Below are 25,588 nucleotides of genomic sequence, written 5' to 3' on the forward strand. Positions count from 1 at the left end.
TTCATCCCTTCATCCTTTCATCTCTTCATCCTCATTCCCTCATCTCTTCATCCCCTCATCCTTGTTCCCTCATCACTACCGTCATCGCTTCATCCCTGATCCCTCATCTCTTCATCCTCTCATCCTCGTTCCCTCATCCCTTCATCCCTTCATCCCTCATTCCTTCATCCTCGTTCCCTCATCCCTTCATCCCTCATCCTTTAATCCTCGTTCCCTCATTTCTTCATCCCTCATCCCTTCATCCTCGTTCCCTCATCTGTTCATCCCTCATCCCTACCGTCACACCTCCATCCTCCTTCCCTCATCCGTACATGCATCCTTCTATTCCTACCCTCCCTCCCTCATCCTCTCTCCTTCAGTTTGATTCATACCTCTCGGATGTCTCGTCTTCCCTCATCAACTGTTATCTGGTTATTGTTCAACTTTGCTCCTCTCGTATATGTAACTGATGCTGCATCTGGCCCTTGTCGATATCAATACTAATCCCTCACAGCTCGTCTGAATTCCAGAGAAAGAAACATGTGAGTAACACCTTTAGGGCCGAGGCAGTGTGAAAATAACAGGTCAGATTAATGGAGCGCGGCGTGGATGAAATGTACAGTAGAATGCTGCAAACATCCACGAGAACTGGAGGCGCTTTCACTGAAATATCACACTTGAACCGGAGCAACACATAAAGTACCGGAGGTGACAGATTATCAATAACCCTATTATATGACCTGTCACAGGAGAAGACGGAGAACTCTGCCACCGTGTCACATCACAACACACTGAAACCATCAGATGTTGTCAGGTCTCTCACAGTTCGCTGTCCAGTCACATGCCTCGTGTTGTTACAGTCACAGTCTGTGGGAACGTGTAAAATAAAAATGTGTGCACAAGCTGAGGCTCTTCACCGGGTGCACAAAACGAAAAAAAATTTTTCCAGCAGAACGGAGCACACAGAGATGAAATTGATCAATATATTGATTCACCCCATAGGCGAAGAAATGCAGAAGAAACCTCTCCGGAGATTGAGGGGAGGGGGAACTAATAGTTTCCTGATATCTGCCCTAAAGCCTAAAGCAACATAGATATCAAAATATGTATTTATTATACAATTTACTGTGCATTTATTATCGCTTGTTAGCAGCAAATTAACCATGATGTTGTTAGTTACTTGTATAATTAACATTAGTGGACTGGGAATAAATGTGTTGAGTGAAGCACAGTGAAGACGACTAACAGCAACTCAACCATGTTATTTTCTGTGGTTCATTTGAAGATGTTTTTTAAGAGATATTGATATTCTCACATTACAGATATCACTCCTCTATTCATAGCAGATTTGTTTCTCTAAGTAATTTTACTTTTCTCTGGGAAATCATTGAAAATGTTAAAGAAAGTGAAAATTCCTGCCCCTTGATCAGGATCCACACCAAAATTCTATGAGTTCAATCCCGACCCAAACCACATCCTTCCACCAAAGCTGCTTTCAGACGTGCCCTGAACTCCAGATCCTCTCCAGAAAGGATCCAGAAGGGCAGTACGTCGTTTCTCCTGCGAGCGCCCTAGTGCAAACTGCAGAGAATGTCCGAGGGAGCTCACGTGAAAATACAGCAGGGAGCTTGATGATGTTTCTAATATGCGATGAATGCAAAACTAAACAAACAAAGCAAAGACGAATATGTCAGGATGAAAAAGAGGAGCCGCACATGTATAAGGCCGCAGGCGAAGATGTGAACTTGGAAAGTGAAGGTTTAAGAGTTTTTCGGTGATTCGGACCAAAACGAAACCACACGATCTCCACACCTGAGGGGAACCTCCGGCTGTGTTGTTCATGCGTGAAACTCTGGAGAAAGTCCAGGCCCCATTGTGCAGACTTTCTGCAGAGCTCATGTCTGAAAACGGCTCAAAGTTTTGTGGTAATCAGTCCAGTAGTGTTTGTGTAATCTAACAAACCAACAAGCAACCAAACAGACAGACAGGGTCGATAACATAACCTCCTTGGTGGAGGTAATAACTGTAATTTGGGGGTTTGGGACATTTTTGTGTGTTTGGATGTTTGTGCTGAGCTGCTCGGATGGGAAGGTGAGTAGAGGAGAGGGAGAGCAGGGAGCTGGAGCAACTCTCAGTTGTTTTCTGTTGTTTACTTAAGATTTGCTGCGTTTTAGAAAAATATAGGATAACACCATCCTTTATGAGGAGAAGTAAACTACCATTCCCAAGGAGCATTAAGCTACAAAAAAACAGCCAGTCAGAAGGCTTTTAATAGCTTTATTTTTTAATGCACATCCTGTTAACACAACTCTGCAGGAACCAGATACTTCCTTCAGCAGTTTAAATCAATTAACTCTAAGATACTGCACCAATTTGGACCAAGTCAGCAACTATGGTGCAAAAACGAAGCATCATTCACAACAACTGCTGTTTTTGAATCTGTTTCGTTTTTATCATTTATTCAGATCATGTTACTTTTTACGGTTTTCATACGGGTGTGCACGCCTTCACCAGTCGTATGCAACAAGCACCTTTGTGTGTTATGTTTGTATGTTGCATGTTTTGTTGCACTATGTTTACACTTTGAAAGATGAAGAAGATGTCTCATCTTCCTCCCACTATACAGAAATAAAGCTAAAATATCCTGAAAACATTTATTTGATGTGTGCTTCATTAAGGGTTTATACTGCAGCCAGCCACCAGGGGGCGATCGAGAGGTTTTGACTTCACTTTGCAGAGCCATCATGTCCTCCACCTTTGTTTACTGTCTATGGTCTCTAGAGCAACAACATTTAGAGCCGTGTTGTTGCAGCACAAATGTCTTCTTTGTTGAAGACATTTTTTGTCCGAATAAAATTTAAATAGGCTAATTAAGATTAAGATTAATAGACATGACAAAGATACATTTATAATGCTGTGAATCATCCTGTTTGACCCCCTGTGTTTCTGTTCATCAGCTTTCTATTCCAGCTGAGTTTCCATATCGCCAAATATTCGGGATATGAATAGAAAAAACAAATTTTATTTATATAGCACGTTTAAAAAAAAGCACGGATGACCAAAGTGCTAAACAGGCTTAAAATATGAATATAAAAAATATTCATGAAAGAAAACAGAATAAATAAAAAATATTAAAACCAATAAAACATTACACATAAAATTTGGGGATTAAAATATCGTACAATAGCTGATTAAATCAAGATCAGTGGTTACTTCACATCAAGGACATTTAAAGTGCTTATTAATGTTGCTTTCAAAGTCATATTTGTGTTCTAATAACATTTATCATATTGTCATGTCTCTGTTTATTCAGCAGCCTCCATCGATGGAGGTTCACTGGAGGAGTTGTGGTAAGAAACAACATTTATATACACTTACATCATCAATACATATTTTAAACAGTGTTGACAGATGCTAAACACATGGATTAAATAAAGTGTTGCTGCTTCACCCACTAACTCAGGTATCTGGCTGTGTGTGTTTTCCATTTCAGTGATGTTACCCAGAGGCTCATGTGCCCAGAGCTATAAACCTTCCCTGAGACAAAGCTCATATTCCCAGATAGCAACACTGCCATCTGCTGCTCTGCACTGAGGCATGATGGGACGCCATGAGACCAGCGTCCTTTTCAGCCTCATAGAGAGACAAAATAAGAGAGTGAGGAAATTATTTTATTCATATTCTGGTGATTGATTGATGGTAATTATCCTCCTTCATTACAGTGACATCCTTCTTTCCCCTTTTCTTCCACTTGCTCTGCTTTTCTTTCCCAGGCTCAGGAGAACTCCCATGATGCCACAGTTCACTGCAGCTGAGAAATGAACCCCAGCATCAGTAATCTTCCCCCCCGGCTTCATCGCCGAGTCACCACAGAGCTTCCAGAGCCGTTTGTGTGGAACAAAATTTACTTTCTTGTGCCATATCGGTCGGTCGTACGGCGTTAAATGAGTTTTAATCCAGGAGGCAGTGAGTTTTAGATGAAACTTTAAAGTCGGCTTTTAGTCAAGCGCTCTGCAGGGATGTCAATTCCCAAAATCCCCAACACATGACAAAGCTCATGCAGCAATGGTTTCCCTCTAAAACCCAGGAACCCATTCAGCCTCATGGTGCAAACTCAGGCCACTGATTAATGACGGGATTTTTTTAATCTCCTAAATTGTGGTCTTTTGTCGTCATGTAGACTGAAACGGTTTGATGCTGAAACTCTGGAGTCAAGGCCGGATGGGATTAAATAAACTGCTGTGTAAACATATGTTAGAAATGTGAGGAAATGATGAATTAATACTGACAGGATTTATGTGTGTATATATATATATATATATATATATATATATATATATATATATATATATATATATATGTATGTGTGTGTGTGTGTGTGAGTTGCAAGTTGCTTTACAAGTTAAAAATGAAGAATTGAAGTAAAAAAATTAGAAAGATCAAAACATTTAAGCACAAATATGAGAATAAAAAATGTTGCAGACGAGAAAAGAAATAAAATAAAATAAAATATTTTAAAAGTATTAAAATAAATCTCAATACGTGAAGCTAAAGAACCAGATTCATTTAATTTAATATTGGCCAATTATATGATATTAAAGTGGGTATTTCTTTTTAAGGTTTGATTATAACATAACATTTAGATTTACAGTCGTCTGTTTTTTATCTGCTGTCTGTTTTTATTATCCTGTAAAATGTATTTTAGCCTTGTTAAAAGTGCTATACATATACAATGTGTTATTATTATTGTTATTTGTATTTAAAACGTTTTTTTATTAATCACATTTTTATACATAAGTTCCTGAGACCTTTACATTATCAACCTTTACCTGGAAAAATTCACTTCATACGAATCAGGGTTAGTATAGGTTTTCTTATTGTCTATCTCTGCCAGGAAAAGGATTGAAATGTTAAACTGTTAAATCACCAGTTCACGACTGCTCAAGATCACGGCTTCATTAGAAACAATAGAGACAGACGACAGGAAATGAGGAGGAGAGACACAAACAAAGATCTGCAGGCAGAGAAAAAAAAAACAGAGAAATGCAGGAAATTTCATGGACGCCATGTCTGGAGAAAAACATCATGTTTTGTTTTGAATCATCTGTTTCCGTGCTGCGTCTTATGCCATGAAATTAATATTATTGTTTGCAACCAGAAGGTAACTACTTACCTTCTGGTTAGTGGACGACCCGCTCTACCTCCTGAGCCCTGCAGCCGCTCCAGTAAGTAACTTACATTATAAATGTTGGATGAATAATATCTTAAACTCTCTCAACTCTCACTCCTGGTTATTGTTTAACTGTATTAAACCCAGTCACTCAGTTTGTATGACGTCTTTTCAGTTTAACACTGGAGCTTTGAATGTACATAAGATTGTACAGGAGCTAGTTGTACACAAAACTATCTATCTATCTATCTGTCTATCTATCTATCTATCTATCTATCTTTCTATCTATCTAACTCTCTAACTCTTTACCTATCTAACACTATATCTATCTATCTATATATCTATCTATCTGTCTATCTAACTCTCTAACTCTTTACCTATCTAACACTATATCTATCTATCTATATATCTATCTAACTCTCTATCTATCTAACTCTCTAACTCTTTACCTATCTAACACTATATCTATCTAACTCTCTGTCTATCTAACTCTCTAACTCTTTACCTATCTAACACTATATCTATCTATCTATATATCTATCTAACTCTCTGTCTATCTATCTGTGCCGATCTCTCCATCTCACTTTCTCTCAAAGTGAGACTTATATTAGACATTTATTTGAACAGTGTTTTGAATCCAGAGGTTTGAGATTGAAGACTTTCCTAAATGTGTTATCATCACGTCACAGATTGGCCTGTAGCTACTACAGATGTTTGTATTGATTCATATATTGATTTATTTATGCTGTGATGATCAATGTATGCGAAGGGGAAAAGAAGGGTCCAGCTGTTGCTTCATCCCTTGTCAACTTTATGAACGACTCAATCAAAGCTGGATTTCAGTTTTTGGGGTTTCACTCCCCAACACCATGTCTCTGCTTCCAGTCCAGAGTTAGCAACCTGTTCTGTGAAGATTTCAACCTCTCCCCTCAGACCTCAGTGTTACATTACACCAGACAGGAAACTGTGCCAGCCTCACGCTCCCCATCCTCCATTAGCTGGATGTGACTGCAGCTCACTGCTGTGCTGTCAATTATTCACAGCGCCTTTGTCTGAGTCGGCCTGATGACCTGGCGCTGGGAGTGCGAGCAGACAAGCTCCTTTCAGCTGCTGGCAGGCGTCTTGGCCTCCACTTTCTGCTGACTGTCCAGGCCAAGACAAGCTGATTTCTTACTTTGTTACACTTTGACTGACCCGTGAGGCACTTACTCCTCTTTTCTTTCTTCCTTCACACTAAACTCAGACCATTTTTTGTGTTGATGTAAATCATTTTACATTGGATGTGCAGTAAATTAGAAAATTTGTCTTTTAAAGGTTCAGTGTGCAAGATTAAGGTGAATTGGATCTTTTGGCAATAGAGATTAATTCTGTCAGGCTCCGTCGTCAAACGATTTGACATGAAATATGTAACAATTCATTAAAATATATAAAAACAACTAAACAGACGTGTTTTGAGGCCAATCACCTGTCGAAAAAACCACAAGGACACAGCACTACTCTGGTACTTAAAAAAAACATTTTGAGAAATGATATAATATGGGATATAATATGGAATAATTCTGCATTAAAATGTCTAAAGACCGATGTTATATATTTTGTTGATAATGTCCACACCCAAAGAAATCCACAATTTTACTCAAGGTAACGGGGCGTTTTATTTTGGTCGCCTTTTAACTGCATCATATCCTTTTTACCAGCAGCTATTTCCATCTCAGCTGTAACTTTCAGTGACTCATGATGAAGTGGTGTATGGCAGCCAGTTGACCAGTCGGCTGTTTTTACCCTCCCCTGTTTGGTGTAGGTCACTCGTCATGGATCACGATTATTCATTGTCATTTCCTGCGTAACGTGAATAAAACTTGAATATGTTACCTCATCGGCGAACATGATTTGTGCTTTGGTTATGTCAGGTACATTTTCATCAGCACTGGTGTTGAAGACAACAACTCCCATGATCCTGCGCTACCTCACAACGTCAAACAAGGTCTTTTGTTACTGTTTTTGATTGAGAGACCCCTAGTGGCCAAAGTTACACATTATGCTATAAAGTGTTTTTCATGCAGAGTTCAGACAAAATATCTTGAGATCTTATTTGAGTTTGATGACACAAAAACAGGATGCTTGTCAGGCTCAGTTAACTCTGCATATTCTCCCTGTCCATCCAAGTCAATGAACCATCAAACTCATTTTGAAGCTGCTACTTTACTGTCAGAAAGTTGCATCGTGTTGCTTTAAAACACAATATTTTATATGTTACAGCAGCAGAATGGAAAGAAATATAACAAGCAGATTTAATTATTTTTCTTTCTCCCTCTGGCTTCAGGTTACTTCTCCATCACGATCATTTCTCACCTCTTCAGCTTCGAGGGCAATTTGAGCTTGTTATAAGGGATGTAACCGTCTCCAAGACCTGAAATATAGAAGCTCCTCACACAGAAATCCTCTCCACTGCTCTCAGCGACTTCCCATTCAACACGGAGCACTTTGATCTGTCAGAGAACACTCTGACAGAACCCCCCTCGGGCTTGTTTGTGGCACTTTGGGTTTCAAGTGTTGGAAAGGGAATAACATCGCCTTTGTGGATGGCATAACTTTCATCAACTCCCAAAGTTTACAGAGGCTGAACCAGCTCTGTGTGCTGGAGGGAGACGTCTCTCTGGCCACGAGTTTGTTCTGGGCTCAGAACGCCCTCGCTGTCCTGGAGAGCAGAACTTTAAAGAACATCTTTGTGAAGACAGACTAAAGTGGTTCACAGATTGTAAATTAAGTTGGACGTGTCTCCAACTTCTACCACCATCCACAGATGAAGCCAAAATATCTCAGATACGAATGCCTCCATTTTGCCTTTGGAGACTTTGCGCTCAACCCCATCACCAGTCAATATAAACCATCAGTCATGATACATCACCCCGTTCACTGCACGAAAAGCCGAATTTTTCGCCACTGCAAACGCCTGCAAACTCGCCTAATTCCTGGCAGAAACATACCACCGGTAGCGCAGTGGGGGGGCTGGTGAGGGGGGAGTGCCGCTGGGAGCGAATGTGTGATCTAATTAGCATATGAATCACAGCGAAATTCATACTGGCTCATAGTACGTCTTACAGGCAGCTGGAAAACAACATGAGTAACATGAGTATATTATTAATAAACGGAAATAGCCTCGCTACATCACCGTTTGAAGATCCACAGTAAAAAAACACAATTACTAAACAGTTACTTACATACAATGACGTCATTTTCCACACTGCAAATACGGACGTACTGACGTGGCATCTTCAGGAATGGACGTATTCACGAGCTGAGTGTGATGTTTTCAAAGTAAAAGATATTGATTTTTAAGGCCGATGCCAATATTGGGGCATAAAAAATGTCGATAGTTTTATTTCAGCTGATATTTAAAAAAATGATTCCTAAGATGTTGTTATCAAAGCCTTATGACAAAGAAATGTAATTAAGGCTTGATAATTTACAGTTTCACCAAAACTTCTTCTTTAATGTTTCTGTAAAATAAAAGTTTTCATATCTATGAACATAAATGTAGATAACATTATACCTGTGAAAGGCTCATATCGACTCACTGATGAATTGGTCCTACTCTTCCTGTCTAAATTTAGTTTTGACCAAATGTGTAGTTGTCTTTGTCCGGCAGTGACAGCTCATGGTGATAATTAGGAGCTGGTCATTAAAGGGACAAAGAAACTTCTCAGAAGCGGTGATTAACGTAGGAAAAGGAGTCCTTGACTGCTCGTTAAATATTTCTAGGCCAATTAATATAATTAATTTTGAGACATTTTTGATGAGATAATTAATATAATTTAAAATTAACTACAGGTGAGAGGGTTTAGATTCATAATCATTATTAATAATTATCGTAAACAGCGCAATGTCTCGATCAGCAGGTCCAGACACAGGAGAAGAGGAAGAAAATGTTGTTGGGAAAAAAGTCCCGTTTTTTCTGAAGCACCAGCTCCGTCCATGTCTCCTGGAAAAAAACAACTTGTTGTTCTGCTGAGGGGAGACCAGGCAGGTCGTTGTCTCCGGTCTGGATTTACAGATTGTGCAGCTTTGATCGCTCTCTCAACCGGCTTTGGAAAACGCATCGAGCCACTCGCAACTCACATTAATTAAAGGATTATGCAAATCGCTTCTACAGCAGCACATGAAAGCTGAACTCGAAACCTTGTGTTTTCTTTCTGTGTCTCTGCAGGAGCTCCGGCCTGTCGGGGTCAAACCAATCGACCATAGTGTGGCCCCTTGAGACAGAGCCAAATAAAACATCAGGATTCAGCCTCGGCCTCAAATCTTGTAAACTGTTCATGTTATTGACATGTTCAGGTTGATCATTTTAATTAGTGTTATTACTTGAAAAGGTTTTCATGCTCTAAGGTTCAGAAAACACTGTCCTCAGACTATCCATCGCTGCAGCTCCTCTTTTCAGCCTCTGTCTCAAACACTTGGTTTTAGCTCCTGTCTCTTTAAGGCCCCTCTCCTGAGAAAGCCCAGTCTGCTATAAATGGTCCAGGGAAATGTCCACGCTCACTTTACCTGGGTCCCTTTCAGTTCCAAAACATTTTGTATCACTTTTCCTTCGACTTTCAGGTTGATTGACATGTTTTCTGGAAACAGTGGGAGGTGTGTTTTCTCTCGTTTTGTGGGCATGTCAGAGGTGTCACCCAATCAGCAGAAACATGTATATAAACCCCGACATATTAAAAAGACAGTGACACAATAGATTCTAAAGGTCTGCACAAATGTGGCAGTTGCTGTTAAACGTTCACATCAATTGATGATTTTAGAGGACATGTTTGTCAAAAGTATTTTATGAAGAAGTTATATTTATACAATAAGATCATAGTTATTTAATTTGAATTTATTTTATGGATTAAAGCAGAGATTGTCACATCGAGCGTATTTTTAAAGTATTAAAATGAGATTATCATTAAAACAATAAGAATTTCCCAGTTGATTGTGTTTCAAATCATCCTGGTGGGGTTTTTGGTTTCAATCAGCAATAATCTAAACTTTGTTCTGCATTAAATATGTATTTAAATCCACGTCATCTAAATCTGAGATTTCTTCCACAAGATTGACCTTCTCAGCTGCCATAGTTGCAAGGCTTGCATATCACAACACAGTGTTCAATATGCGGCCTTTAACATTTGAATAAATGTTTTGTCTGACTTTGTTAGGGGGCATTCCAGACTAGCTGCTGGGGGGTGCATTATGCTAATGTAATGTCTCACTGACGTAGAAGTGTGATCCAGACGACTGACAAGGTGTTTCAGGAGACTTTGCAAACCTTTTATATTTAAAAAAAAAAAAAAAACACACTAGAGGAAAGCAACAGTGAAAAAAAATATATCAGTATTATTGCCCTAAAATCAGCATCGGCCCCAAAAATCCATTATCGATCACGTAATCGTAAAATATTTATGTGATTTATGTTTCATGTGATTTAACATTGAATATTTTAAAAATTGTATATTTATATTATTTATAATTATTTCAAATGTGGTGATTTCTTATGATCTTGTTTTCTTGGTCATCACTTCTTCGCTCAGCCTCAGGGGTCGTCTTGTGTCTCAGTCCCCAGCGCTGCGGACATGTGAAATGTTGGATGTGTTGTGACCTGTTCTCAGTCTTGTTCAGCTGGATCAGTGTGGGAGCTGTGTAACAGCCTGTTGTGATGAAGAGGAAGCTGAGCCAGATGATGAGGACTCACTTGAGTGAGATCTTCACTAAGATCTGACAGCGGGAAGCAACTAGTCACTGGAGATTTCGCCCGATTCCCCTGCATGCGCGGCTGAGCCCAGTTTATCCCCGTATCTGTGCTGTTGATCAATTCTTGATTACAACCCCGGCCCCTCTCAGAAAGAGGACCACAAACGAATCAAGTCTTTCAAAGAATAAGGGCTCTGGGTCTGGTCCTTCAAAATAAAAGTCAAGGCCAAATAAGTAGACTTAACAGAAGCAACACGTTCTTGAACTTTGAGAGGCTGAAAGCTCGCTGAGAGATAAGTAGGCGGATGTTGGTGATGATGGTGCTGAGAGGGAAAGTAAGGTGATGTCAGGAAATGAAGAGAGATGTGTCAACTGTCTAATCTTAGAAAACAATGTTGCGCCTAATGTTGTGAGTTTTAAAAAAAATGTCCTCCACTTATAAGTAGCTTTGGATAAAAGCATTTGTAGAAAGAGTAATTATAAATGTAGTAATACATGGTCAATTTTAAACTTTGAATAAACCTTCACTATCCTGGGAAAACTTTAAGATCCTCATTTTAGCTTTGGTAAGCACTATATAAACATTGAAGCAACACTACACAATTTCTTTAAATTTAAACGAGCAGCTTGATTAAAATGATGGTTCAGTGACTGAATATGGAGAAGGTTTCCTCTTTCATTACGATCTCCTGGGAGAAGAGTGGAACTGAGCGATAGTCGCAGCTTCAATTATCAGAATCCGGTCCAGCAAGTTGAAGAGTAAAGCTGAACAGTTAAAAAGACTCGATAAAGGTTACATGCTGTTGATTTCAATGATTAACAGCACCATCATATTAAGTGTTTATTAATGTATTAAATAACTACATCTACCTCCTCCTGTGGACACTTGTAGAAAATGAACGACAGTAAACTATGGAAGAACTTCTATATTTTATATAATTTAAACAAAGACAAGACATTCATTAGATTCAAAATTTATTCTTTTAATACATACATGTTATTGGGGATGTACAACAGAGGACGACTGGATCAATACTAGACGAGTGGTCCAGAGTTCGGACCTGTGAACTCCTTCACTTCAGCCAGATGTATTTGTCTCCAACATCTGCATTATATCCAGGAGAGTACTTCTTCCCAGGAAGCTACAGGGATAAAAAAGACAAAGTTGATTAACCAGACTGAACATTAAAACCAACAGTATCAAATGAGACACTATTAATACTTAATATAAAGACTTTGATTTACAAGTATAATAGTGCGGATGTTTATTTTAATCAGCAGGAAATCGCTCTGTTTAGACAGTTTAATAAGTAAAGTAATGAGTAATCAACTATCAAACTGCATTTTTCATTATTGTTTACTATGGAATCTGCAATGCACCAGTGCTGCAAATATCCTCGGTGACTTTTAATCTGTTGGTTCAAATGTGCAGAGGAACATTACGCCGCCACGTGTCACAGTTTCTCATTCTCTCCATGGAGATCCAGGCTTACGACAAAATGTCGGGTCACAGCCTCCTGCAGCATAATGCAGCTTGATTTTTGCAGCAGGGGAGACAAAAAAAAGTCCCCAGTCAATAAACAGAAAAGGTCAAACCCAAATGTTTCCCTCCAAGACTGATGATACCAAAAGCCCCGCAGAATATTCCACATCTGACATTTGCCTTCTTGTAACTACGAGTCGCTCAATATTTCAGCGGAAGAAAATGATTTCAATCATGCTGACAGTGCTGCACAGGCTTTGCATCACAGAGGGTGGAGGAATAAAAGGAAAAAGAACAGTATGGATCGACTTCGACAGAGGTAGGATTCCTCGATAATGTGAATTTTTTAATAAAGCATTCGACACAATAGAGGAGATAAGTTATCGCCGGGTAATTACAAAACGCCAAACAAAAGGGCAGCGTGTCCGCCAGTAATGTCAGGACTTCAACACAGTCGCAGACTCGTGAACTTAATGAGCACAAAGAACCCCGTGTGAGCTGAGGACTCTTCACATCCACAATCCATCACGTGCACGAGTGTCTCAGACCTCAGCAAACTTCACTAAGGAAGTTATCAATAATCTGCGAAAACGTAAAATAACTACGAAATAAATTATATGAATCATATGTATAAATTTAGCTTTTTTCATATACTAAATAAAGATGGGCAATGCATCCTCACTTCTTCCCTCTATCCAGAAAGGAAACCAATACATCCTGGATACGAACGCTGCCCGCTTGTGCCAATGACATCATTCGGAGCCGATAAACGCACTCAACCAATCGCGAGTCCGTCACAGCTGTCAATCATGATGTTTTACCCCGTTTTCGTAGCATCAAATAATTCAAACCTAAAATATCTTTGAGAAAAAATACTCGACTTTGACTTTTTAGTTTGGGCCATGTCCTATATGCTAACATGGAGGAGGTGGGGTTTATGACCTACACTGTGGCCAGCCACCAGGGGGGTATTGAGATGCTTTGGCTTCACTCTAGGGGAGGAGTCATGTTGTCCATCTGTATTTATTGTCTATGATGGAGAGGTGCAAGCATCTTTGTCAGAAAAACCGTTAAAAAACTACTGTTTAAAACATACAAATGTGCATCTTTCTTTCTATGCTTTATTTGAACAGAATATGTTGGTATATGTACTTAAGCAGAACAACTACCGAGGAGGTTATGTTTTCGTCTGTTTGTTTGTGAGCAGGATTACTCCAATACTCCTCTAGTGAATTTAACTGTTGTTTAATAAGGGGACTGCTGGGCCTTGGCGGAGATATGCACTCTACTGAGTTCTAGTTTGGATTTGTTATAATTGGAGGTTTGTTTGTGTCCTTCTGTGATGTGAGGAAACTCAGTTTAATGTGAACATCTTAAAACGTTTGGCAGCTCATGTAAAAGGGGAAATTTCCCTGTGCTGTGACCATATCTTTAATGCTTACTATGAAATGTAGCAGACCTGCATGTATCAAAAACCATTGAGGAAAACACTAAGGAGTATAAGGAATAACAGGGTCAGACATTTCAGTCCATCTCCATGGAAACACACTGTCCTCAAGTCCCATTCCATCCTGCTGAGAGGAAGGTTTTTTTTCTCTCCATTTTTCACTGGGTGTTTCATCGTGGGAGCTGCTGGATTTCTCTCTGTAATACTGTCAGGTCTCGATTTTGATGTTAAGTGCCATGAGATAATGTATGTTGTGATTTGGGGCTATGCAAATAAAGCTGAATTGAATTCCCTCGTGCTCCTGCAGCCATCACGTGATGACAGTGAAGGTTTTACTATACGTACGACTAAAACCTTCAACGACACTTGTCTATAAATCTTTGCCTTTGTGACCACATAGTTTAATTTTCCTGCACGTTGCTGCCACCAACTGTCGAAAAAGCGGAATAGCCTGCAGCAGGAATGTGCACTCTACAAGCAATCCATGACGATCACCATAGCAATACTGTTGAAGCGCTCTGAACTCATTGTCAAACATAACACAACATGCAAACTGACCGAGTGTCACTGACAGAGCAGAAACATCACTGATGTGCTACAGTGAATATTTTACTGCTGCGGTTGGTGAGGATTCTGATCACAGTCGTTCTCCTCTGACCTCGCAATTCAACAACACGTCACTGTCCACAGAACAGCAGAACACACCGAATGTTTTCTGGTTAAACGATAGACAAAATCCCAGAAAGTTACAGAAACACTCAGACCAGCTTGTTGGTGGCATACAATTATGCCACAGTCACCAAAATCATGTTTTTCTCCATTTTGCTGTTTAATAAGAACTTCAACTTAAAGCTAGGGGGTGGATGTGTTGTGAAGATGCTATTCACACAATGAAAAACAGAGACATGAAATGACAGTGAAGCTGCCAGGTGGAATACTTAGTCTCAACCTACCGATTTATAAGAATAGTATTTTTCATCGTAGTCGTGGGCCCCGATGGTTATCTCTGGCAGGAACCTGGGTATGTGGGTCAGGGTTGCAACCTGCTGTTTGTCTTCCACGCTGCAAAAAAAGAGAGAATAAAATAAAGAGGAGAAGAGAGATGAAAAAAAAAAAAGCTTCTGCAATATGTTGAAAACCTGCTCTGCAGAATAGATTAACTAAGCGCAGCACACAAAGGGTAATTAGAGCAATTAGAGCAAATTTGCATTTTCAGTTCTCTACATAATTCACCTCGGGTTGAGAGACTGAGAGTGTAATACAGTGTGAATTGTGCAAATTGTATGAATCCAACTTCACCTGTGGGACAAATGCTCCTTTGTGTAATTTGCATTTTAATGTGATAACATGCAAAACTCATGAGGAACTCACAACATCCTCATGTGGTGGTAGGTGACGTCATCCTGATCCAACCAGGGACCTTTCTCAAACTTCAAATAATCGATGTCTTCTGCCATCTGTGGACAGCACACAGTAAATAACTGGTTTAGAAAAATAGCTGATAAGTTTTATGGTGTAATTAAACATAGAAATAATCATTCAAGCAGCTACCGTCAAATACACTCTTACCTTTTCGATATCTTGGGCTTGGGTTGTATCGTAAGCGAGAACTTCTGATGTTTCACTAAATTACAATAAAACACAGGCAAACAGTCAATATTTCGCTTTTTTTAATATATTTTTTGTTTGGTCCATGTCTAAACCACTTATGTGGACTAGTCGGGGTGCAAGACCTATACTACAGCCAGCCACCAGGGGGCGATCCAGATGTTTAGCTCCACTTTTAGGGAGCTGACATGTCATCCATCTTTACAGTCATTACATTTGACAGTATCTAATGAGTTTTTCTTACCTGATTTTGGGCAGAAAAGACTTCTTGTATCCATCCTCAATGCTCTTCAAGTATGTCAGAGGAACACTCTGAAGATGCGCCTGAGAATAAAGACTTTTAATTAATATTAGTGAACTATTCTAAGCCTAAAATTCACACTAACCCCAGTCATCTCCGATGAGTGTATTCAATCGTCTGAGGTGACTGTTACTTGGATTACGGTTACTGTTCCAGTTAAAAATAGAATAATCTTCCCTCTATTGAAGGTTAATGAGCAGGACGCAGATATTTGACATCATCACTGTGTCTTACAGATATGACTGTGTACGGTTGTGTTTTCAATGAGTTTGTCTCGTTACCTTGCTGCTCTGTTTCAGGTTCTTCTGCACCTCCTCAGCTGGCAGGTCCACATAGATAACAAGATGTGGCGGCAGGAACTCACAGATGCTAATGCCCTTCACCTCATTGTAGTGCTGCACGCCTGCAAACCAAGAAATGTGTAAAAAGAACAGTATGGTGTGTCCCACAGTTTGTTTTTCTTATACACAGAATAGAATTAGGAAAACACTGCTGTCTATATTTTGGTTAACTGAAAGAAAGACAATTCTGTCTAATACTTAATTAACTACATCATTTCTAGGTTTAATGGGAAGTTAAAGACTATTTGTCTGCATCTTTTAATATTAGTGACACTGAGACTCACACTCCTTCCGGATGTAGCCCTCTTTGAACATGGCGTCCAGGAAGACCATGTCACTGAAGGGGGATCGCTCCAGGATCACGCCTTGGCCTTAAACACAGAGAATGATGCTGTTAATACACTTTAAATCCCTTAACAACAAACAGGAAATATTATTATTACTTATTATTACTAAAATGAATCTGTCAATAGCATGAAATCAATGCATGATAATCACAAATATGATTTTTAAAACAAATACAAATCTAATGTTTGCCAAGTAAATTAGTTAAATTAATCAAAGGAAAGAAACAAACAAACTCTGTGTGAGTGATACCTGTGGTGAGCAGGTGCTCGATGGCGTCGGAGTACTGCAGCAGCCTCATGTTGTACATCCACAGCTGCAGCCTGTAGCTGTTCCCATCAGCAGCTTTGGGGTCTGTGTAGAACTTCTCCAGGCTGCACATCCCATTGAAGTCAACAGAGAGAGGCTCCTTCTCCGCCGTCATCTTGTCCAGGTAGAAAGTGTCAGGCTCAGGCATGTAGTGCATCCCTGCAGATACAATTGTATGTTACTGTAGGCACCACTAATACAGCCCACATTGTCCTCCAACTGAAATATCTCAGTAGCTCTGGCCATATATATACACCAATAATCAAATTATTTACCTGCTACCAAGATGATCAGCTGCACATTTCCCCCCCAAAAATGCCCGAATATATCTTTATTAGGGTTAATGTTATATCCAATATCTTGGCTGGGGAATAATATTATACTAACTGATTGCAGGGAGAGTTTATCAATCTGCTGTGAGATATTTACCCAGCTTGTCAGCCAGTTTCTGGGCCAGCGCTCCTTTCCCTGATGCCAAGTTTCCATCCACAGAGATGATTTTGCTGAATCTGTTAAACCGAGGTGTTGTCCTTTCACCCAGTGCGTACGTCCACCAGCCATAACGAAGGCTTCTCACTGAGCTTGTGTGAACACCTGCCTGGATGACAACAAAAAAACAAAACACACTGAAAACAAGATGCCAACAACGACCAGAATACGCCCCATTGTAATCATAATCATAATTTAAGTATTAAAACGATAAAAGATACCGGGTCCCGTTACAAGACAAGGGCCTAAAAATAAAATGTCTGCCGAACCACTGGGCCTTTGACATTTCAGTTTGTACTGTGTTTCAGTGGTACACCAAACCTAAGAATTACAATAATTCAGCTTACCACACAAACCACACTTGATAAACCAGTCCTGATGCAAACTACATGGCTAAATGAAACATCTTGTCATCATGGTAACAGTGATCAGCTGCTTAAATGGACGAAAAAGCTCAAAACAGAACCATTCCTTTACGACTTCTGTTAAAGTGATTTGCTTTAAGTAATTAAATTATCTCCGACAGTGATTGTCTTGGGTGTTTTTAAACTTCACAACATATGGTAAAACAACTAAAATTTGTTCATTGTATGTAGAAGTAGAAAAATATAGACTGAAAGAAAGACTGAAGGTTATAAGGTTCATTTTATTGAAACTAATAGAGAGAGGTGGAGATTCAACTTCACGTTGTTGACAGGTGTTGTCTTGCTCTATAATGAAGAATAGTTCTAATATATTGTCCATCCCACATGACATCGATGAGAGTAGACAACCAGAGCCAAATTAAATGACAACTGCCTGCACTTTAGCAGTGATTATGAACTCAATGGCTGTTTAGGTTACATTCTCTATTTGATTTATATATGGATTTGATTTTAACAATCACTTGGGACTACTTAAAGACATCAGAGAGAGGACGACAATACAAAAACAACAGTGCCGAATGACGTGTAAATATGTGAGTAAAATTATATTTATAAAGCACCTTTGAAAACCAAAGTTACAAGGTGCTGTACAAAACAATCGTTGAGATAAAAATAAAGAAAATAACAGAGTAAAACAATAGAAGAAAAAAAACTACACAGAAACAAAAACAATGGAACCATAAGGACTATACCAAGTTAAAATATTTACTTAATAAATAAATAAATAAACTGTTAACGGACTGTGCACTTTTTATAAGTAAGGGGAAACATTGGGAGTCATGACACAAAATGTCACCTTTAGTTTTTAATCTTGACTTTGGGATGGTCAGAAGATAGGAGATCGTGTGCAGGAGACACAATCATTCAGAAATATAATGAGGAGCCAGCCTGTGTAGTGTTTAATATGTAATTAGAAGAATCTAGAAATCTCTTCTACATTGTATGGGTAATCAATGAAGAAGTATGACCTGTGTTAGTTAAAAGTCAGGCTGCTGCATGTTGGACCAGTTGGAGCCGAGACACAGAAAAGCGATTAGAAATTGTAGATAACAAGTTACAATTAAAAAACATAAAATGTGATGAACGACGTAAATAAACTGAGGAAAACAATAGGCCTGACAAGAAGTTAAATATAACATCTATCTGGATGAAGTTCGCTAGCAACACATCTGGAGTAGCTACGTGGTGTTTTTGCTGTTAACGAGATTACATGTGACGTTGATAATGAAACATTCCACTACTTCAAAGTCCGGTCAGCTGTGAACAGACTGTGACAGAAGTATTATTATTATCATAAACAAACCAGTGGGTGTCTGGGTTGTGGTTGACAGCTTGTGATGCTAACGACCGGGAGGCTAGCTGGTTAGCTTCGCTTGTCCTTGTGAAATTGAAACGTTGTAGGAGGACAAATAACGATGATATTCGCCGTGTTTTCTTTCCTCACCTTCTGAGCTGCCTTCACCGCTTTGAGAGCAGCGGCTCCGGACGTGATGACCAGGCGAGTGACCCTCAGAGCCATGATCCACCTCCAGAGACACAACCTCCTGTCTGACCCAGGAATCTCCGCTAGCGCTTTGGGCGAGTGAATTATACGTCACAGTCGGGGGCCATTGGCGACTACGGTCTCATATTAAATACGTCAGATCGTGGCCAGTCATTTGCCTGAATCTATTTCTTTTTTATGAGGCAAACTAATTGTTTTAAACAGCAAAATTATCAAAGTAAATAACAATGCAAATGTGTTGCTATTTGATTTGTAGGTGTATGACAATGTATATATGTATAAATATACATATTGCCTTGTTTTTATCATTTATATTGTAATTATTATTACATATATTATTTGTGCCTTATATACAATATAGAGCACAGGTAAAAAACATATTTATAGATGTATGAGATCCTTATTAATTAATGATTTATGGAGAAGGGTGGAATTAAATAAATGTGTACTTCTTCTCACTCCTTTTCAAATATGTATATTAAGTCATTAATGGGACGGCTGTGGCTGAGGGGTAGAGTGGTCGTCCTCCACCCAAAAGGTTGGTGGTTCAATCGAAAGTTAGCCAAAGTCAAAATGATATAATTGTATGAAAATAAGAGAAGTATAAAAATATGAAGTGTAATGAGGTGTAAGAGAAGACCAGAGGCTATTTATAACAATACAAGTTAGATTAGTTACAAAAATATATATTGAGACTTTGTATAGACTCCAAAGATGAGCAGGAAGGACTAAAAGTTGCATCACTATGATCTAAGCTCATAAGGTGTGAACAGCAGGATTTACTCCTTATTTCCCTGGAGGTAACATCCCCTGATGCTTCCCTTTATGGAACCTGAAACTACTATGATCTCACTTTCTTCCTTTGTCCCTGTGTCCGTGAAATAATTTAATAAATGTTTCTGACTCAGCATGAAATATTTTATTAATGTGAGGAATCTTCACAATCTTGACTGGAATCTTCTCTGATGTGAGTCCTAACAATGCCTGACATCTCAGTATATCAGGTAGCTGGAGAGGTGTGGTGGAGATGCTGCTGATTAGACCCTCATGAGCTGGTTGTTACAGCAATGCTACCAACAGAGGGTTGTATCGTAGCAATGTTATTTGCAAACATGTGTGGAGAGTTATGAAACTGTCTGTGTGTGCATTTGTGTGCAGGAGTCATTGACTAGGTGGACGACACGTCGACTACACGTCTCTTGTTGGACATAAATTAAGCTAAAATATCCTGGATATGGGCACTGCCCTCTTGGACTTTTGATGTCATTTGGAGCCAGAGTCTGTGCAGTGGTGAATGAGGTGTGAAGCCACGGTATAGAGGTCCTGCCGATACACATATTGGACAAATTGATGAGTGCATGTCACTGCTCAGTCTTAGTTCTCAGTCTGGAGGCTGCATTTGAAGACCACCTGCTTCAAAGTGGTGGGACTTGGCCATTTCAAAGGCTCCTTTAAATGTGGCCTTCGATCCCTGTGCAACGAAGGATCCAATGGGTGGATCTTTCTCAAGCCAACCAATCCCAGAGTCAGTACATGCCTGTGACAAAGCTGACAAGCTAGCTATCTGGGTGGTGCAAAGTAGCTAACAAGTGCAAGGGACAAATATCGCAGGTCAAAATTCACCAAAGCTGAACGGCACACAAAACGTTGCTGCGGTTTTGTTCTGCCGCAGGATGTGAATGTTTTATTCACCCCCTCGCTCCCACAGATTAGATGTGAACGGGAGGGGAAGGTTCTCCACTGCTACATTTATGCCCTTAATCCGTCTGAACACTTGAACAAACATCACCATCTTTAAGAAAAAATGATTTAATGTCTACTTTGATTTTCTTAGTTTAGGACCTTTACTACAACCAGCCACCAGGGGGTGATCCAGATCATTTGGCTTCACTTTTGCGCAGCCGTCATGTTGTCCATCTTTATACAGACTATGGAGACTACAGGAATCTGTAAACGTGTGTGTATGTAGATGTGTGAATATGTGATCATACCAAAATTGTGAATATAAACACAAATCAGTAAAAACAGCCTGACATTAAAATCCAAAGCATCAGTAGTGGCCTCTAGAGGCTGGAATGTGGGTGACACCCCAGAAAGAAAAGGAAATCCGGATGGAAAGTTTTTTTTATTTGAAGCAAGACTTTGCTCAACAGGTTCTCATGGATTAAGATGCACAAAGGTAAAATCAACATTCACAGCAGTCAGGCCGCTGGCTGCCAACCTGTGTTGGATAAATTGATTAACCGACTGACAACATTTGTCAACAACATTTTAATGTCGGTTGAACGTCTCAGACAATCCAGCAGATTGAAAAGTAGCTGTAACGTGTCAGAAAAAGTGGGCAATACTGTTTAGGATGTGCGTGCAAGTAAAACGTCTCTGCAGCCAACACTGAGAGATAAAGTCACATGCACACAGTTACAGTACCAACACTTTACATCCGGACACACAAAAGACACACACCCCTACAGGAACCGGAGTAATTAGTCAACAGTAAAACAACAATACTCCACATTCAGGTCTCACAGCTGAAGTGCTGTGAGGCCAGCCGAGGGGTTTGGCAAAGAAACGGCGGCCAAATTTCCCCTGGTTTTACAACAGATTTTATTTCACTGCTCGGCAGTTTGGACTGATTTTTACAGTGCCAGCAGGGAGGAGGTTCGTCTGCTCTGTTTATCATTAAAACAGTCGAAAAGCATGGCAACCAAAATAGTAGCCTGTACTTTCTGCTCTGCTCTTCACTCGCCTCAAACCAAAAGAAACGACTTCTACCACTGCAGCAGTGACATGCTTCATCTTGACTTCACACTCATTAAAGTATAAGCATCACACTTAATTTACTCTCACAACATGACTGGTGTGAGAAACGATTCTTTGTGAGGTGATACATACTCTAATCCCATAATACAAAGCGTTTCTAATTGTCTGCGTTAACTATTACATGACTTATTTGTAAAGTGTGTGTGTGTGGAGTTTGAAATGTTATGTTTACTAGAACTGAAATTATGTATTTCATTTGATTAGTAGGATTAAGGCTAATTGACTAATTGTTTTAAAAAAGTTATTTACTTCCACCTCAAGCCTAATGTCCCATGATGGAGGGATACATGGATGGATGGATGGAAATGTCTAGTTCCACCTTTTCAATTTCAACAACTGTTGTTGCTGTTTTCTTTGTCAGTTTTTTTAGTTTAAATGCAATTCAGTTAAATGCAATCACCTTGACGACCATTTTCACCGTTTCCCAGTAATTTCAAATAATTTCAACAGTAGATGAGTATGTTTATAGATGATCGAATGTGAGAAAAATCTATATGAGCAAAATGTTGGAGTTTGTCAGTGTAAAAACAATACACAAAAGTGTATTTTTCACTTTTTGCATGTAAATCTGTGACACATAAAGGGAGCACAACGTCTTTGTACTACTTCTCTTTGGCAGGTGAAAGAAGCAGTGGCGTCCGTCCCAGGAAACTCATGGTCGTCAATGGTCAAACACACGGTCGTCCCAACCCAGTCCAGTGACCTGCACCATTGTCTGTGGAGTATATGGCACTTTGCTCGCATATTGTATAACTTGAATTATGGAAGTGACAAATAAAGCTGAAGTGCTCACAGACAGTACAAAATCTTCATATGGATGAGATAAATGTCTTGTTTGTTTTCCAAGATCCCCTTTTGGCCACTAGTGCATAACAATTGCTGTTTATAGGAACGATTGCAGTGCAGCACTTAATACAATTAAAGTGGAATTAAGACCTTGGTAGGACATTTTAAAAGTTAATGCTCACGTTTCAGCATCATTTCCCGGCAGTGACCCTGGACCATGATGTTCCCTAAACGTTGGTGAACCACAGCTGGGACAAAAGCTGAAAACCACGTCTACTTTATGTATATTTGTTCGTCCTGTATCCGTTCTGTCCCAGTGACCAGATTTTGTATTAAAAAAGTAATGTTTTCACAGTCGGGTCTCTGCCTCCGGCCTCCCACCAAATACACAGTAGTAACTTCCACACCGAGATAATAACACCACCGCTCTTGGACCACACAAGCGCAGATGGACATAAATGACGATGCTCACAGCTTTAGTTTTAATGGTGCTGTGGTCGGGGGGGTGTAATGGAGCTCAGTACAACTCACTGTGTTAAAAACTGCCCCCCTTCCCTGTCTTTCACACGCAATTCCTCCCTGCACAGAGGGCAGCAGTCCAGTCCTGCTTCTCGTCAAACCCGTGCCTGCATGTTTGAAAAGGACTGAGCAGTTCAGAGTGTGATGATGGTCGACAGAAAACCTGATGGTCGACACAGGGTCGTTTACTTTTATACTTCAGCTGAAGAAATTTCATGAAGCTTATTCCAAAATAGAAATACTGAGGAAGTTTAGCGTGTTACAGAAGCAATTTTCAGGCATTAACTCCAGAATATGTTCCTAAAATAAGGCCCGGGCATTTTTTTGAGATTGCTTTTCACATATCAAGAAATAACAGGAGAATGTCCGAGTCAGGACAAGTTCACAACATCAGGAAAATCAAAAAGCCTTCAGGTGACATGTGGAGCCGGGGTAGATCATGCAGGAGGTAGGTCATGCAGGAAGCAGTGTTTTAGTTTTCAGCATATCGACACCAGTGTCAGTTCTTATTGTCAAAAGTTGTTCAGACTTTAATCATGCAGTATCTAACTATTTTAATTTAAGTTTTAATTTAAGTAGAAAAATGAGTTAATATCATAATCATATAATTGGAAATCATGATAATAAAATGTAATTTCCATCTTTCAGATTTATATCCGGGGTAGCTGATTAGCTGAGTGCAGATGCAATTAATCCAACAATAGCCAGTTCAGCACAAAGTAAAATGTATGAGATAACATATCATAGGTTCTTCCATGTGTATTTATATCTAAACATGATTGAATAGACTTTCACTGAGTACTGAGTGATAGTGAAAGTCCCATGTATTTTATACAGTTGAAACAATGAGACGTGACATTTAAAACTTCACTAACAGAGGCACTATTATCCTAAGAAGTCATTTTGACTTAATGAGATATTGTATTTTTTATCATGGACATATTCATTTATTCACATATTTAATGATTTTCCTGCTGGGAAAGAAGTTCCATAAATCCTTCTGAGCACAAAGAAAAGAATGAATCACAGACAGACTTTAACACATCTTGGGGAGTAATGTTCACTCCTTCAGCTTTAAATCAATTGTTCATGAGATCAAAAACACCCCAGGACAAGGCTGAACAGTTCGAATGATGAAATCTAAACAGTAAAAATAAAACTGTGTTGTCATGGGCTAAATCTGAGTGAAGTCGTGCAGTGGGTGGAGAACAATAAATCCAGTGAGGTAGCCGGGTGCCCTCAATGAAAACCACTGCTGGGCTGGATGAAATACGGCTCTAAAGTTAGTGAGGAATAAAGAGATTGTGCCGGGTGTTGACGGCCAAGCACTGGTGTCTCTCTCAGAGGAATGCACCAAATAAATAAGCACACTCGTCGGATTAAACCCATGGGAACAGTTGCACAGGGCTCACCAGCAACCACATGTCAAATTCTGTGGTACAGCAGCGGCCATATTCACATTTTCTATTTCCCACAGTCCTGTTTTCCTGCTCAGTGTGGGTCTCTGTTACTGCACACAGCCTCTGGGCGGGTAGGTTTGCTTTAACTAGCTTTGTCAGAGGAGGGGCAGGATGTAGATCATAATAATAATAATAATAATAATAATAATAATAATAATAATAATAATAATAATGGCACTTTTCTTAACAATATTACTAAGTGCTTAACCATAAGAAATAACAAGATTTTTAAAAAACAGTCATTTGAGAAAAAAGAAATTGGCCACAGAGTAGACAAATAAAACAAAATATGAAAATAGCATAAATAAATACAGTATGACCAATGGCTTTTGACTATGAGTACAAGTATATGAGGATATTCTCTCTTTGTTTCTCTCTGACTTTAGCTCAGATTTTAATCGTCAGACTTCAGACATCTAATTTCATTATGGCGCACAAAGGATCTAAAGTCGCCCTGATAAACTTTACGTGAATTAAGAAGTTGTTTGGACCGAAAAACGTGGCTTCAGTAGAAACTCCTTGACTTCTGGAGGAATTTAACAGTTACAAGAAGATATTAGTGTGAAAATACAACAAAAATAGTAACTTCAACTCCATCTTGTTTATGTGATAGATTTTCTCATTGCTTCTGCAAAGTCATCAGGCAGAGATGACAGACAGATCACAGCAGCCTCTAAAAACGATTTCTTGTCTTTTTCCTCATCGCACGCACCACAACATCGTTAGACAACCACAAATTACGAGCCATGTTTTGCTCTGTGGTGCTACTGGTGCTGCTTATTGTTGCCATGGAAATATACGGTAGCAGCTCTTAGTTCTGAGATACAGCCCGGGGTGATGTTACAGGATATGCCCTATCTTGTAAATTTCTGGATTTGGCA

General features: G+C 39.4%; 1 protein-coding gene across 1 annotated transcript; it reads right to left on the reverse strand.

The window, feature by feature from the left end:
• Positions 1 to 11,828: 11,828 nt before the first annotated feature.
• On the reverse strand, positions 11,829 to 19,221 carry ndufa10 (NADH:ubiquinone oxidoreductase subunit A10). Its single transcript, XM_034574604.1, has 10 exons — positions 19,063 to 19,221; positions 17,134 to 17,302; positions 16,648 to 16,863; positions 16,335 to 16,421; positions 15,991 to 16,112; positions 15,653 to 15,732; positions 15,370 to 15,424; positions 15,172 to 15,257; positions 14,754 to 14,862; positions 11,829 to 12,012 (listed from the first exon to the last, which is right to left on the reverse strand). Exons 1-10 carry the CDS (start codon positions 19,135 to 19,137, stop codon positions 11,944 to 11,946), a joined length of 1,068 nt encoding a protein of 355 aa, XP_034430495.1. The 5' UTR covers positions 19,138 to 19,221; the 3' UTR covers positions 11,829 to 11,943.
• Positions 19,222 to 25,588: the final 6,367 nt, after the last annotated feature.

The sequence above is a fragment of the Hippoglossus hippoglossus genome, chromosome 21 (genome assembly GCF_009819705.1).
Source record: "Hippoglossus hippoglossus isolate fHipHip1 chromosome 21, fHipHip1.pri, whole genome shotgun sequence".
NCBI classification, from domain to species: domain Eukaryota; kingdom Metazoa; phylum Chordata; class Actinopteri; order Pleuronectiformes; family Pleuronectidae; genus Hippoglossus; species Hippoglossus hippoglossus.

Bases quoted from the DNA above. Each gene is read 5' to 3' on its own strand.
- ndufa10 (XM_034574604.1), bottom strand. From the start codon at position 19,137: ATGGCTCTGAGGGTCACTCGCCTGGTCATCACGTCCGGAGCCGCTGCT. The intron at 16,113-16,334 runs GTGAGTCTCAGT...CTTGGTTTGCAG, and splicing joins GGGCTACATCCGGAAGGAGT to GCGTGCAGCACTACAATGAG. The intron at 14,863-15,171 runs GTGAGTTCCTCA...CTTTTTTTGCAG, and splicing joins TACCACCACATGAGGATGTT to CGTGGAAGACAAACAGCAGG.